General features: G+C 34.5%; 1 protein-coding gene across 8 annotated transcripts in view; it reads left to right on the plus strand.

Annotated features, from left to right (window-relative positions):
* The window catches only part of BBS9 (Bardet-Biedl syndrome 9), a 249,560-nt gene that overhangs the window by 138,242 nt on the left and 97,290 nt on the right, over nucleotides 1-14,028 (plus strand). For 7 of the 8 annotated variants that reach the window (XR_003253968.1, XM_026068570.1, XM_026068569.1 and 4 more), the window contains one exon: nucleotides 1,860-2,042. Coding sequence is in view for 7 of the 8 variants with exons in the window: in XM_026068570.1 (XP_025924355.1) it covers nucleotides 1,860-2,042 (183 nt within the window). In the remaining variant the exon portion in view is untranslated. Of the gene's footprint in view, nucleotides 1-1,859; nucleotides 2,043-10,515; nucleotides 13,691-14,028 lie in introns of those variants that run through there. The other variant, XM_026068573.1, reaches the window with a different exon arrangement.

The following is a 14,028-nucleotide window of genomic DNA, read 5'->3' on the forward strand; positions in this document are numbered from 1 at the left end:
TCTGTCATCCATAACTCTGTGTCAAATAGTAGCCGCAATGGTGGGAATGGTACTTTATGTAGTATACAAGGTATGAAGAATGCCATGACTTTGAGATAAACAAACTGAATGCAGGCATGTTTACATCAGGTCTCATGTCTTTGACTCATGTGTGTGATACTGTTGCTTTCCTGTAACCAGTTTCAAAGCATGTCATGTCAGCTTTCACTCTTGGGGATTAATTTCTCACTGATTTTTGAGCAGAGCTTTATTCCTTAGTCTGGTTAGCTGGGCTTTTCTTTTGTTACTTGGCTTTCATGGATGTAGTCTTTGGACTCAGAGGTGTCATGTGGGTTTTCCATTTTATTTGGAAGCACTACATTTTAAAATCTAAAACAAGAGCTATCAACACATTTTGTTTGAAAGTCTTCATATTTATGGCTCCCTAAAATTCTCTGTGCCTTCACAGTCACATGGGAACCTGGAGGGAACACACACACATCTCTAATGCCAATGTTGCAGATTAAAAATAGTTTTCCTTCACCAAATGCTAACAGCTGGTTGGCTTTGTTTCCAGGCTGAAGATGCATTGTATGGTATTTTCATTTTCATGCCATTGCCAAATGTTAATGGATCAAGCGCTGCAAGCTTTACTTTGTAAATTCTGTTGTAATACTAATTACACTTTAACTGCATTTTTGTAAGGCCTTTCACAACTCTAGTCAAGTACCTATTACCCCATTTTGTAGATAAATAAACAGAAGGAGAAAGTGGTTAAGGGAAGTGCTTTGTGTTGATTTAAAAGACAGTGAAGATAATCAGCGCAGCTACAAGCCAAGTATTATTTAGGTTACAAGAAGATCTAGTGGCATTAATGAGAACAAGTTGCAAGTTGTGCTCAGACCCTACTATAAACCGCTAACCTTTGTTCTTTTCTTTTAGATAAAATAATTCAGTGTGAGTAGCATGGAAAATCTATTGCTGGCCTATTGAATTGATAACAACTGAATATTGTAATTACTGTCCTCTTCACTTTTTATCAGTGATGGAAAATGTCTGAACATTTTATTTCAAGAAAGAAAATTTATAGTAATATTTTTCAAATGTCCATTTTTATATTGCTGTGAGTGGACAATATTGTCTATAATGAAAAGGTATTTCTGAAATGAGTAAAATATCACATAATAGCTTTCCTGTTTTTTCAGCATCTTGAAGTGCTCAGTAAACATATCCTACCATCTCACAAGAAGTGAATCTGCTATTTTATTTTATTTTGGAAATTCTTTCATAATGTTCAGCAGCTATGTTAAAGTGATATTGACCTCATAAACATGATCCATAATGTTTACGTTTGGCATAAATGCTGAAGCAACTAGTGCAAAACATGGAGAGACCCAACAGTTAATAAAAAAACAAATGGCAGTTATGCTAATGTGGAAATAATTATAAATTATATTTTTAATGGAATAAAATCAATGTATTACTTTTGATTAATACAACAGGCTTGCTGGTCATATAGGGATTAGCATTATGTGTGGTATAAAAATGAAAGTTACAGTTTGTTATCATATATTATGTACTATGATGGGGGTCAGCTTGAGGAATGCCTTATAGGATATGCACTAAACAGAATCCTTTCTATGCTGATTGTAGTAATAGATTAATGCTATTGCCATATGGACTTGAAATTACCTTGGGTAGGAAAAAGAAAAATCTAGATAAATAATAACTCATTTAATAGTCTCTGTGGTTTGTGTTTATGGAAAACAGAATTCATCAGGATCTTCTGAAGGAAAACAAGTGTGTGCCAAATGCAATTTCAGTGTTGAGTGTTCAAGGATGGTAAAATTATACCTAACAGAAGTCTGTAATTTTTGCAGGTAATAGCTCTAGCAGATGCAGCAGAGGAAAACCAAGCCAATGTGTTCCAGGCATTTACAAAGTTGAAAAGTGCCACCCATCTGGTGGTTATGCTGATTAGTCTGTGGCAGAAGCTCAGCACTGATCAAGTTGCTATTCTGGAAGCTACGTTTTTGCCATTAGCACAAGATACGCAAGAGCTGGTAAGAATCTATAGAAGTTACTGGGAAAATGCTCATTTAAAATAGTTTAAGCTCTTAAATTTACATGTTTCGCATTTACTATGTTGAAGACTGTTCTTTGAAAGGTTTTAGTAGGCTTACTAAGTATGTGTTTGATGTAAACTACATTAATCTACTCCTGTTTTTCTGTGAAATCATAGGATGGTTCATCTGAAGACATGGCTTATACCAGTTATCTTCCAGTTTGCCAATCCTTGCTTATCAAGCCAAATAAGAGTATCTCACTTAAAAAGTTTAGCTGGTTTTAGCAGCTGTCTGGTTGTTGTCACTAGCAGAGTAGTTCTAATTTTTGTTAAAGACACTAATATAAAACACTGTATAATATGCATGCTATATAGATACTAGAATGTATAGACATATATTGACAGTAATATAATATATTGAATCTGTTAATTAGGCTTTTGCCACACACCGTCTTCAGTGTTTGCACATTGGTTTATATAGTGGATGAAAGTTATACAAAGAAAATACTGTGAATAGATAACATGCCAATATTCTCCCAACCATTCTCTATATAGTCTTACATTGTTTAGATATCTTGTGAATTCTGCTCTGATTTAATGAGTGTGGGAGATTATGTGCAAAATTTGGAGAACAGTTTGTAAAGAAAGACAATGCTGTATTTGATCCTGAAATGAGGGCCCTGGTTAAACTGCACTGTTTTAGTAGAATTAAGGAATGTTCCTGAATTTATAATAACTACAGTGAATCTCCAGTTAGTTTTAAGTCCAGCTTTTTCACTGGATTGTGGACTAAAGTACTTAGAGACACTGTGCCACAATAAGAACTGAAGTAAGCTCTGGTGACATTTACATCTCTCAACAAAGTTTCTTTGAGGTATCTAAACTTTAAAGTATACTGCACAGCTCTTCTTACAAATGCATTACATCTAATTTAAAAAAACCTATCTAAGTACACTTTAATTTTCATGCTCTTCACTGTGTTTTTGCAATGTACAGCAAATCCAGATTTCAGTACATACCCAGAACACCTGGAATGGTTTGTGGCAATTTGAGAAAGCCTCTGCTAGGTTTCAGTTCAACCTAGAATCATCTACAGTTTCAGCTAGAAAAAAAGTGTGTCCTAGTGTTTTACATGATTTTGACCCATAGCAGGCAAAGCAAAGCAGTTCGGATGAGATTTGCTTTAGATTTTTGCCTCATTTAAACTTGAAAATCAAACTGCACACCTGAGGAGTATGCATTCACATGAATGGAACTGAAAGAAGGTTCACAGGAATCTCCTAAAAGCCCAAACAACCATTTTTTGCATGACTCACTTTTATTTTGCCATCAGAAATTGCATTGCTTTGACACATGTTCTGATACAACATGGTAAAGCCTGTTGCATGTCCTATAATACAAGATATCACTTTAATATATATCTCAATGTGGCTTTGATATAGTAGTTCACAGTATTCCATGTTAAACTGTAACACATCACATATAAATATTGTAAGGATGTGCATCCTGCAGAGCAGCTAGGATGAAAAATGTAAACCTGCAATAACTGGAGGTGGAAATGGAAATGAAACCTTTACAAAATATTGAAATACATGCCATATTGAAGTTGTTATGGTACCGCAGAAATCTGAATGTAATTTAAGGAGAGGTTTAGTGAGGCAGGGGGAGGGAAAGGAGGAATCTTATGACATACCAATGGTATTTACAGACAGAAGCTCCCAGCTAGTGTTCAGGTTTCCTCGCAAGCAGTTGAGTGGAACTGCGGTGAAAGAAAGTGCTCTGAAGAATTTTTATTTACTCTTCAAACAATTCTGCACAATGGTTTGTTGTATTTTTATTTGGATGGAATGTGTTAGAAGACAGTTTGGATGCAGTGTACCTCTCCAGAATATTTTCTGCCTTGTGAACGTTAACCTCTGAAAGTGTTTTTTTAATAAAAGGGAAATGTTTAGAATATACTGTTACCATAAAAAGAAATGCTCCTCTAACCATAACATCAACATTATTCTCATACATGCCATTCCATTTAGAACAGATTGCATCTTGTTTTCTAGACCTGGCAATCACTCCAGTTAGATTTTTAGCAAATAGAAAAGTCATGTTTTGAGTTCCTATTGTCACCAAATTTTTCTCAGACTGCTAAATGGTTTCTGTTGCTTAAACTTTTGTTTAAGAGCATATAAAATTTGGTTTTCTTGCCTGCAAAGGTATAGCAAAAGTAACACTGCAGGCTTTGAAAACAAGGCACTTAGATGAAGTCTTGGGATTTTCTCTTGTGTTTTGGTGACAAGGGATCTTTAGATTTCTGAAAAAAACTTTCATTTTCCCCTTCCAATTCATAACAATCCTTGTATTTTCTAACAACTTACATATATCCTGGGAACAATAGATTTTTGGCATCAAAAACTTTATTTCTAACAGTAGACTTCTAATTAACACCTTAATAATATTTCTTTGACTAAACTGACTAAAAGAGTGGCTGCTGTTCCTTTGACTGGAAATTCAAAGGTGTTCCCTTTTTTTCAGTGATTCTTTTGTACAGTTCATGAATTCTACATAGCCTGGGAAACACAGTGCCAGAAATTGAATGAGATCTATAGATATAGTGGAAGTATGTATTGTCAATATTTCAGAACATAGTGTTACAGTGAAAGTCTAGTTTCATGCAAACTATACTTTAAAATGTATACCATTTTTAACTCCTCCTATGTTTTTTTTGTTGTTTCTGGAAATATATGGGAGAAAACTATTTTGGAGTTGTTTTGGAGACTAAAAAAATCTTTGATAGCTGTAATAATATTAATGACTTATCAGAGGTTTTATTATGCAATTCCTTTTTTTCAGGAAATTGGCGACTATTTTGCAAGCCTAGCATTTTTATTATTAGCTTATAACAGGGGAGGACAACAATTTGAAGTACTATAAAATCTGGAAAATGAAAACAGGAACATTTTAAGTGTTATTTTTCAGTGATTATATTTCACCAAGCTGAGATATCTAGATGGAGAGAGAAATTCAAAAAATGCTGAGTTTGTGATAGAGCATATGTTTACAATAGGAAATCCTTTTGGGAAGGGAAGGAATTTATTCAGGCTAATTTAAAGTGTTCAAAGGGTTCATGCTACACAGGATAGTTTTGATATAATGGTTGCATGGCGTCTGGATTGAGTGATGACTCAGATGTCTGGTCATTAAAGCTATTAGTGCTTTCTTTGTTTAAAATATTACAAAGGGGAAAAATGTCTGTCAATATTAACATTTTAATTTTAGGATTGATGGAGGGCCCCCAGCAGTATAGCCATTTATAGCAACTTCATGGAAGAATAAATATTTTCATAGCTCTCATGATGTTACCAAATAATGTCATACAGGCTTTTCATTGCTCAGAAGCATCCCTTTCTTGCTATAGTCACATTTGTGTTGTTATATTTTTTAATCACTATAAACTGGCACTGAGGAAGCTTGTATTAATCTCCTTTGTTTATGTTTGGTATCATAGCAACCAAGTAGCTTTCTGTATTCTGTCTTAATTTCATATTACAGTTTTAAATTGGAGGGAAAAAATGCCCGAGGATAAAATACATATTCTTAAATGATTATATGATTTAGTGTAATAAACTTAAGTTAATGACTACAATTTTACTTCTTTATAGTGTTGATACATAGAGTGGAAGAATATACTTTAAGATAATGCTGAAAAAGAGATGGTGTCAGAAGAAAATAACTAAGTGCTTTATAAGAGTTGCAAGAGTTAGTATCAAAGGTGCCTGTGATTTCTGTGAGAAGATCTGAATGTAAATCATGAGAAAAAGTAAAGATTGGTAATCTGGGAAAGATGGATACCCTGCTAGCTCTTATGCATGATAGCAGATGGGTTTTATTGTAGATGTTTTTGCGTAGTACAGAAAATACCACTTTGTGGCAGGAATCCTTTACTGACTGGAAATTCTCAAGATTAAGAATAGGTTTAATTCCTTAATTCCAGAAAGTTTAATTCTGTTAGGACTAACACTATCCAACTTTTCTTGAATCTTTCTATTAAAGTTTACCATCTTTGAAGCTTTGAGTTAATAGTTACACCTTTGAGGAGAGTAGTTTGCATGAGCCATAATGCTTAGAATTTATTAGAAATTGTCATTTTAAGTAATTCTGTGTAATTAGTTAGAGACTATAGTCCAGCGCGTGTCTTAATCACGGTAAAATACATCTGGAATTAGTCTTTAAGATGTGTCATTTTCTATTCTGTTTTTGTCCTGTTTAGCCACTTTTTAAATGCAAAAGTCTAAGTATGTGACATACTGAGAAATATTTTAAAATAGACTGAAATATTTTAAATTGTATTTCTTTTTGGTATTTTGTAAATACTTTTTCTATTTCTCTCTTAAAAAAAAAAAAGCCACAAGGCAGTGATAACTGCTAATTTGGAACTAGGCAGTTTATGTCCTTACAATTCTATTCCGTTCTTTACTTTCCTGAACAAACAAGCTTATGGCAAATATGTTTGGGGTTTTTTTCCTTTCTTCTTTCCAGAAAAAAAGTGGAGCAACTGAAAGTGAGTGGTTTTAGGGGCAGACACACGTGAAATGTGACGTCTTCTTTTCCAGTTAGGAAAAAATACTTTATTTTAAATATTATGGGCTGTCTTTTTTCAAAAACCAATACCACCAAACAAAGAGTCTTTCTCCTGTTTGAGGCAAAGCCATACAACTGAATCATTCAGAAAGATTGTTCCAGTACAGTCAAGCATCTAAGTCCAATAAAAGGGGAGAAGAAACACTAGTGACTTTTGAACCATTAATCCCCTAAATAAAGAGAAGGAGCTTTAAGCTTTTCTAGGTAAAAATCATCATCGTTTTCAGTGAATGGAAATAAGATCAGCCTCAGTCTGAAGCTTAGTTTTAGTTCAGGGCATTATAAGATTCTCAAATGAGGGAAAAACGGAGCAGAAGGAATGAGGTTTCCCACTCCTCCCTGGGCAGGGAAGATCTTTGTGATTAGGGAAAGAGGTTACAAATGAAATAGTGGTGCCTGGAACCTGTCAAGTGTCCTTTGCTCACGCATATATGAGTGACCCTGCTCTAGAGTGAGTGAAGTAAGGGCAAGGCTCAAGTGCCGGCCTTTTCTGGTTTTGTTTTTCACAAGTTAGGAGGCAGAGAGCCCAGCAGAATAGCTGCTAGCCTGTTTTCAAGAGGACCAACGTACAGCAGGGACAATTAGAGTAGATGGAGAGAAGGACGTGGCTGGAAACAGATTATCTAGTCGATGTGTAATCATTGTTACTTTGCTGTTTCACGATGCCTTAAAAGTAAGGTTTCAAACTGATTGCTTGTTAATTTTATAACAGTTAGAAATAAAAGATCAAATGTTTGTGGTAAGTAATTTGGGGGAAAGAGGGAATCCGAAGTGTGAAGTGGTAGTGCCACCATTTCTTTAAGCACTATCAAATAGTTCCTCTTCATGTTGATGAATCGTTATCTTCCTGCAATTAATTTTGTTTAGTGAGGAAACAATACATGATGGCAAGCATACCAAGTTGCTCTCAGTTGCAGGTAAAATATACCATCGTCTAGAGATTTTTGTTTGTAGCTGAATTCACATGATTTTTAATAGTGAATTCTATGGATAGCATAGAAAAGTCCAAATCTTTTGCTGGGCTGAGAAGAAAGGCTTACTGTGGTCTGTGAAATCTATTGTGTATTACTGAAAATCTATAAAATAGTATGTTTTCATCTGATGCTTCCTGCTTCAAAGGACTAGCAGAGAAAGCCCTACATTCTTGGAGCTACATCCAATGATATTTTCAAATCCGTTTCATCATTTGCAATTTTTACTGTGGATGGTGAGGCAGGGACATAAGCTCTTTAATTAAAAAAAAAAAGAATTACTTTCTTCTGGTGATTGGGAAGTGTACTGTTTTCAGGGAAAAAAATCTTGTTTTCTATAGGCTTTTTTTCCTTCTAGTTTGCATAAAATTAAGCAAAAATATGCAGCAAAAAATTAATGTGATGTGCATTATAAATTGTCTAAGTTTTAGGCCTGAAAGGATCATTATATTTTTGTCTTGTTCAACTGTATTTCTTGGGACTTGTATCAAGCCCAGAACATTCAGCCTTGATATAAACATTGTACTAATGAAGAATCTGACGTATCTGTTGGTTAGGTGTATTTAAAAAAAACTTTTCTTTTTAGAATTAATTTTACCTAATTTGAGTAGGTTACTTAAACCTGCCAGCATTACAGAGGTACCAAAGTTAATGTTTGGTGGGCGATCTCTGCTGTGAGCAGAAGCCAACTCAGGGATCTTATTTCTCAGTGTAAATTAGTCAAGATAGAACTCTGTTCTGATGTGATTAGTTTGCCTCCAGCATGTATGTTACCTCCTTTAAAACTAACTTGGATGCCCTACAAAGTACTACAGTTGTCATGAGAGACATACCCTTTGTTAGCTAGATTAAACAAGCTTCTGTTATCAGAAATCTTTCTCTGCGTAATATTGTGATGGGGCACCTCTAAACTTTCTCTTTGTTAAGGAAGTGTAATCCATCTAGTTCAGGTACAAAGAGAAGCTAAAATATTTTAGTGTAGTAATTCAGTAATTACTGAGGATGTGCTGCATACCAGGAGTTCAGATCAGTTGTCATTTAAACTGCTTAATGACAAGAATGATGCATTACAATGATTACGGCAATGTTGTTCATGAAAAGGTCTTAACGCTTGATACATCATCAGTGTGTCTTGCTTTTGGGTTGTTTCTTTCAAGGAAGCTGAATATCAGTGGAGAATTCTCTTGATATGGTGTCCTAATTGAAAATCTGCAGACAATAAAGCTGGTCAATAAAGCTGGTCTCTAATGAAAAGTTTTGTACTACTGTTTTAAAAATATAATCAGATTATAATAGATTGAAAAAAGTCAAGCACTGGAACTACTTGATATTTAAAAAATATCAATATTTAAAAAATTTACCAGTTTCAGCATCGTTAGTGTAGCGTTTTCACATTACATGTTAGGACAAAGTTTATAGACTAAGACGTTGCATATTTAATGTTGACTTTATTTTCTCATTGTCTCACTCCAGATCAAAGCTGTGATTCTTTTATTCCAAATAATGCAATGCTATGTTAGTATCTACTTTAAAAAAAGCCAACAATGTGTCATGGCTTTGCCCGATAAAATGAGGAGGAGATGCTTCCAATGGTTTTATGAAGCTCTAGATTTTTATCAAACATATGACTTAACAATATGCAGCTAAATAGATATGTCATTTCCTCAAATGTCTAAACACAGTCAGAAATGTTTCTAGGAGTGTCTATCAAGACCTGATCATCAAATCATCCTATTTTGGCAGTGTTACAATTTCAGTTTAGAACAAAAAAACCCTGTCAACAACTTTAGAACCAAAAGCAATAATACCACTACTACTTGGTTTTGGTTGTAAGATAACCTATAGCTATAAAAGCTTTCTAGTTATTTTTCTGACTTAGTAAGGACAGGCATTTGAACTGTTTATACATTTTGGTATTGTAAAATCTGTCTACTGCAATTTACAAAGATATTGCTGAGCAGCGTGATAAGACATGAATATTTCATCTTGTTAAAAGAGCCCAGACATAATCGCTGGCTTTTTTTTAGCATGATTTTACAGAGTAGCCATTTTTACAGGTGGAAGTCTCTTTCTTTTTAGTGGATAGTAAGCTTCTTTGTCTTAATTTCTTAAATTAAGATTATGAGAATATTCTCTTATACCTGCACAGGTGGTGGTATGATCACTTTATGTTTGGATTATAGTGACAGCCCAGTTCAGATTGAAGGAATATAAAGATTGCAAAGAGCATGCTATGGTCTGTTTCAGCCATCATCTCCAGGCTTTTTCAATGAAGTGAGACTGATATACTCAAAATCTAATCTTGATTCTTCAAATGTAAAACAAGATTGTTCACAAGACAAGGTTTTACAAACAACAGAGGAGTTCATGATCATTCCCCAAGCTACAGTCTCAGCAAACAAAAAAATTAGTTCTAGCATGAGCTTAAAAATCAGATATTTGAGTAAACCATATAAATCCGGTTTGCCGTTACCCTCTTTGTCCTCACCTTTTCATTTTGTGAGAATACACCTTCCACAAATTGAAGCAATCGAAGTGAGTTTACAGTTATGGGTGAGTGGATCTGAGGGACCGTGAGAGTTCAAATAGGAAACAGTAAACTTGCTATCAGGTTATGTTTCTTTCAGAGCTAAGATATTTGAGTGGATGGGGTTCCATATTTTGCAGCTTTCAGAAACACAAGCTCACTTGTCAGGCTTTCTTAGCATGTTATAGTGGCAACCTAGTAAAGGATATTATAATAAGATAAGAAAGGAAGTTCTTCCCCAAGGATATCACTGATATGAAAATAAGAAGTGTGCTGAGATGCAGTGAGATGCATCAGAAAGATATTTTTAAGCATATATTTTCTCCACTTTTTTTCTCCAGAGCAAGTATAACATGGTCCAAGCTCTCTTCTCCAGATCCAAAAATAGCCTTGCTGAACCTTACTGAACTTGCAGACCTTGTTTATGGCAGACCCACTGGTGAATGTATAGCATTCTTCAGCAAGATCCATGACTCCTGATGTGTTTGCATGCCTGCAGACAGCTTTGACAGCATCTGCAAAACCCAAACCAGCACCTCAGTTTAGCTGACTTTACTGGTGAAAAGTTTTTGAGGAAAAGATAGACGAAGTGTTAGATGATTTCAGTGCTAAAAAGCAAAACAACATACTTCTGAAGCTGGCTACGAAGAAGCCAAACCACTCCATTCATGCAGTGAATACAAGTGTTTCTTTCATCAGCTCCCAGAAAAGGATCAATGGTTGTAAGGAGTCAAATTCCAAAATAGAAGATTAAGATGACAAAAAAACTAAAAAATTCATAAACAGAATCAGCAGTGGCCTCTACAGAAACCCGTGATGTGTATGAGCGCTCATGGTGCCAGACGGGATGCACTTGTATGTATGACAAACAACCATTGCTAGAGGTGTAATTGTACAGTTAGATATTTAAACTTGATTTTCTTGAAAAACATACCCTCTTCTCTTTTACAACAAACTCTGCCTCAGAGGTCTTCATAATTCTCACTGTTGGCCAGAAATAAAACAATAAAAACCAGTTGTTAGGACACACTTTGATCTTATTTTAGAAGATGTGAGACAATATGAAAGGGAAATGGGGCGATATAGATATACTGCTTGTCAAGAAGAAAACTGATCCAGTTCTATTCTAATTCTGACCTAACATAGTCCTAACCTAACTCTGGAAGTCTTTCTGTGTAGATGGAAAAGAACATCCTATCCTAAAGGAGGCAGCCCACATGCAAGTTTGGGTTCAATGATCAGAGAAGGCTTCAATTTTAATGGAAGAACGAATAAATCCACCATCTATACTCATCCTGATTTGTCATGTTTCAGTGAAGCATCCACTTTCCTAAGAGCAGACTACTAAAAGCCAAAGCATGGAAGAGAGTTAATCAACTGTAGAAATATGAATACAATCCCCTCCTAGAAGAGAGATCTGCTATCTTATAGGTGATATACTCTCTGATCCTGTTATCGGCTGTTTCATTAGTATTAGTACACTAAAACCCTACAACAGCTAGTAATCATAATTTGTTTCTGTGAGTGGGACTTTCTTGATGATTGTACTTAAAAAACATTTTTAAATCTTGAATGATTGTAATCATCATTATGATAGAATGCAACATACAGTCACCCTCAATTTGCTAGACTCCTAGAACACCCACTATCAGGTGTGCTTCAGAAGGTCTTTTGAATTCCTGAAGAAGTGTTGCTCCACAAGCATTTTTAATGCTTCTTTTCATAATTCCCTTTTGTGCAATATTATTTTCCCAGATCATTGCTGGTAAAGTATTAGCTTAGAAGCACTGTTCATTAAAGGTAAATATTTCATCTCCTGTAAGATAGTTTTAGAAATACTATTTTACTTTCCAAGCCAAATGCACTTTCAGCCTTCTTTCCATACCTGAAGACATTATGCAAAGAGGCTTTGGTAAATCATGTTTAAAAGACCGTATATCCATAGGATAGAAACCAAAAAAAAACCCTCTTAGTCTTATATTTAGTATGGAGGAGTTCAGTGGTTTGTGAATTGTGCTTTAGAGGACAAAAATACCAGAGCAAGAATTAAGTTTTGAATAGAAAGCATGCTTTTCAAGGAAGTATCTGTTATACACATTTATATCCTGTATTCTACTGTGTGAAGCTGCCATAAGGTACATTATACATTTACTGAGCAGAACTTAAAATGAGCAGTTCTTGTAGAGTGGTGTCCGTGCTGCAGGAGTTCTGTTAAGTAAGTATTTCCACACTGTACAGATAAAGGTGCTATTCCTATTGTCACTGGCAATTACAGCACAGCAATGCAGAAATGACAAGTACATTTGTGACAGATTTTTTTAAATCTTATTTACATAGGTTTTTTTCTGACTATATGTTATTCACAATCCACTGCCTCAGAATTTGAGGTATTACTATTTGAATAAGATTCTTTGAAGTAGCTTGAAAATAATTGCTAACATTGAGTAGTTAATGTATTATTTAATAGCTCTGCACAGATCTGCCTTGCTATAATCAGAGACTTAGACTAGTTCAACAAATATTGTAAAGAAGAGATCTCGTGCAGCTTCCTCAATCAGTCTTGATTGCTTTCTATACTATTCTATTTGTTGGTCTTCATAGATTCCTTAATCTTTTCTACCTTAAATAAATGCTGTATCATGATGCCTACAGAGCTTGATTGTTTAAGAGATGGCATGTTGTGATCAGAGTTGTCTCATTTTTACCTTGTACTGCCCTGTTTGTTGTATTCATCTTTTATCCCTTGTGTTTTAAGCAAGTTGTAAATGTTTTGGAGTAGTGACTATTTCCTTCTATGGTGAGCCCAAATCGTTAATAAGATTTAGATGTCTGTTATGTAGTATTTGACGATAATTTGAGACTTCAGAGGTGCTGCCTGACAAATAAGAATGTTTTTTTCTTTTCAAAAATTTTTTTGCTTCAAATTAAAATGAAATTGATTCATCTGTACTGGTTTGAACTATTCTTCTAGAATTCTGTATTTTTTAGTTCTCTTGATTTTACTTGTTCTGTCTTTTACCTTATCTTAGATGTTTAGCTCTATCCTCAGTTTGATACTGCTTTCATCAGTCTGGAAATTCCTGTTAGAATTTAAATTATACTTCAATTATTTTAAATGCCAATAGAAATAAAATTCAAATCAGTAAATAATATTATGAGTGCTATCCGTAATATTTGATTTAAATGAAGATATGACTAGAGAGAGCAGAATGAGTATAGCAAGAATCTGAGTTGCTTCTTTTTCCTAATGTGTGTTTGCTATAAACATCTTTCTTAAGCATTTAATAGATCTGGAAAGTATTTAAGCTTGAGTCATTCATCTGGATTTTCATCAGATGTGAAGAGTTTCACTAGTCTGTAGGATTTTATCTGTTCCATACCTTTTAGATATTACCATGATTTTTTTTAGTACTATTATTAATTTTTACAAAAGTGAATTCTAGAGGGTTCTAGAAGAATTTTTCAGACTGGCATTTCTAAAGCACTATAATATAGAAAAACTGTTTTTCTGTTGTAACACGGGTAGTTCTTCAATTAAATCATGTGCATCTTAAAAATCACGCTGTTTCAGGAGGCTGTGTGTTCAAAGTTCATACGTTAAGACTTTGGTAATACTTTATTGAATTTTTTTTTCCTAGAATTAGCCAGTATAGCTGTATTAGCTATATTGACATAGAGTCTATTCACTTGGCTTTTCTTTTAGTGTTATTCAAACTGTGTTCAAACGCTCTCCTAAATGGCTTGTCAATTCATTTTTAACAGCAATTTTTCAGGTACACTCGCAAGGAAACAGTTTGTCAGCTCCAGTTCTGCCAGAACAGAGAAATCTTGCATGCCATCTTCATGGTTAGCAG

This window comes from Apteryx rowi, unplaced genomic scaffold (assembly GCF_003343035.1).
Source record: "Apteryx rowi isolate R43461 unplaced genomic scaffold, aptRow1 scaffold_276, whole genome shotgun sequence".
Taxonomy (NCBI): Eukaryota; Metazoa; Chordata; class Aves; order Apterygiformes; family Apterygidae; genus Apteryx; species Apteryx rowi.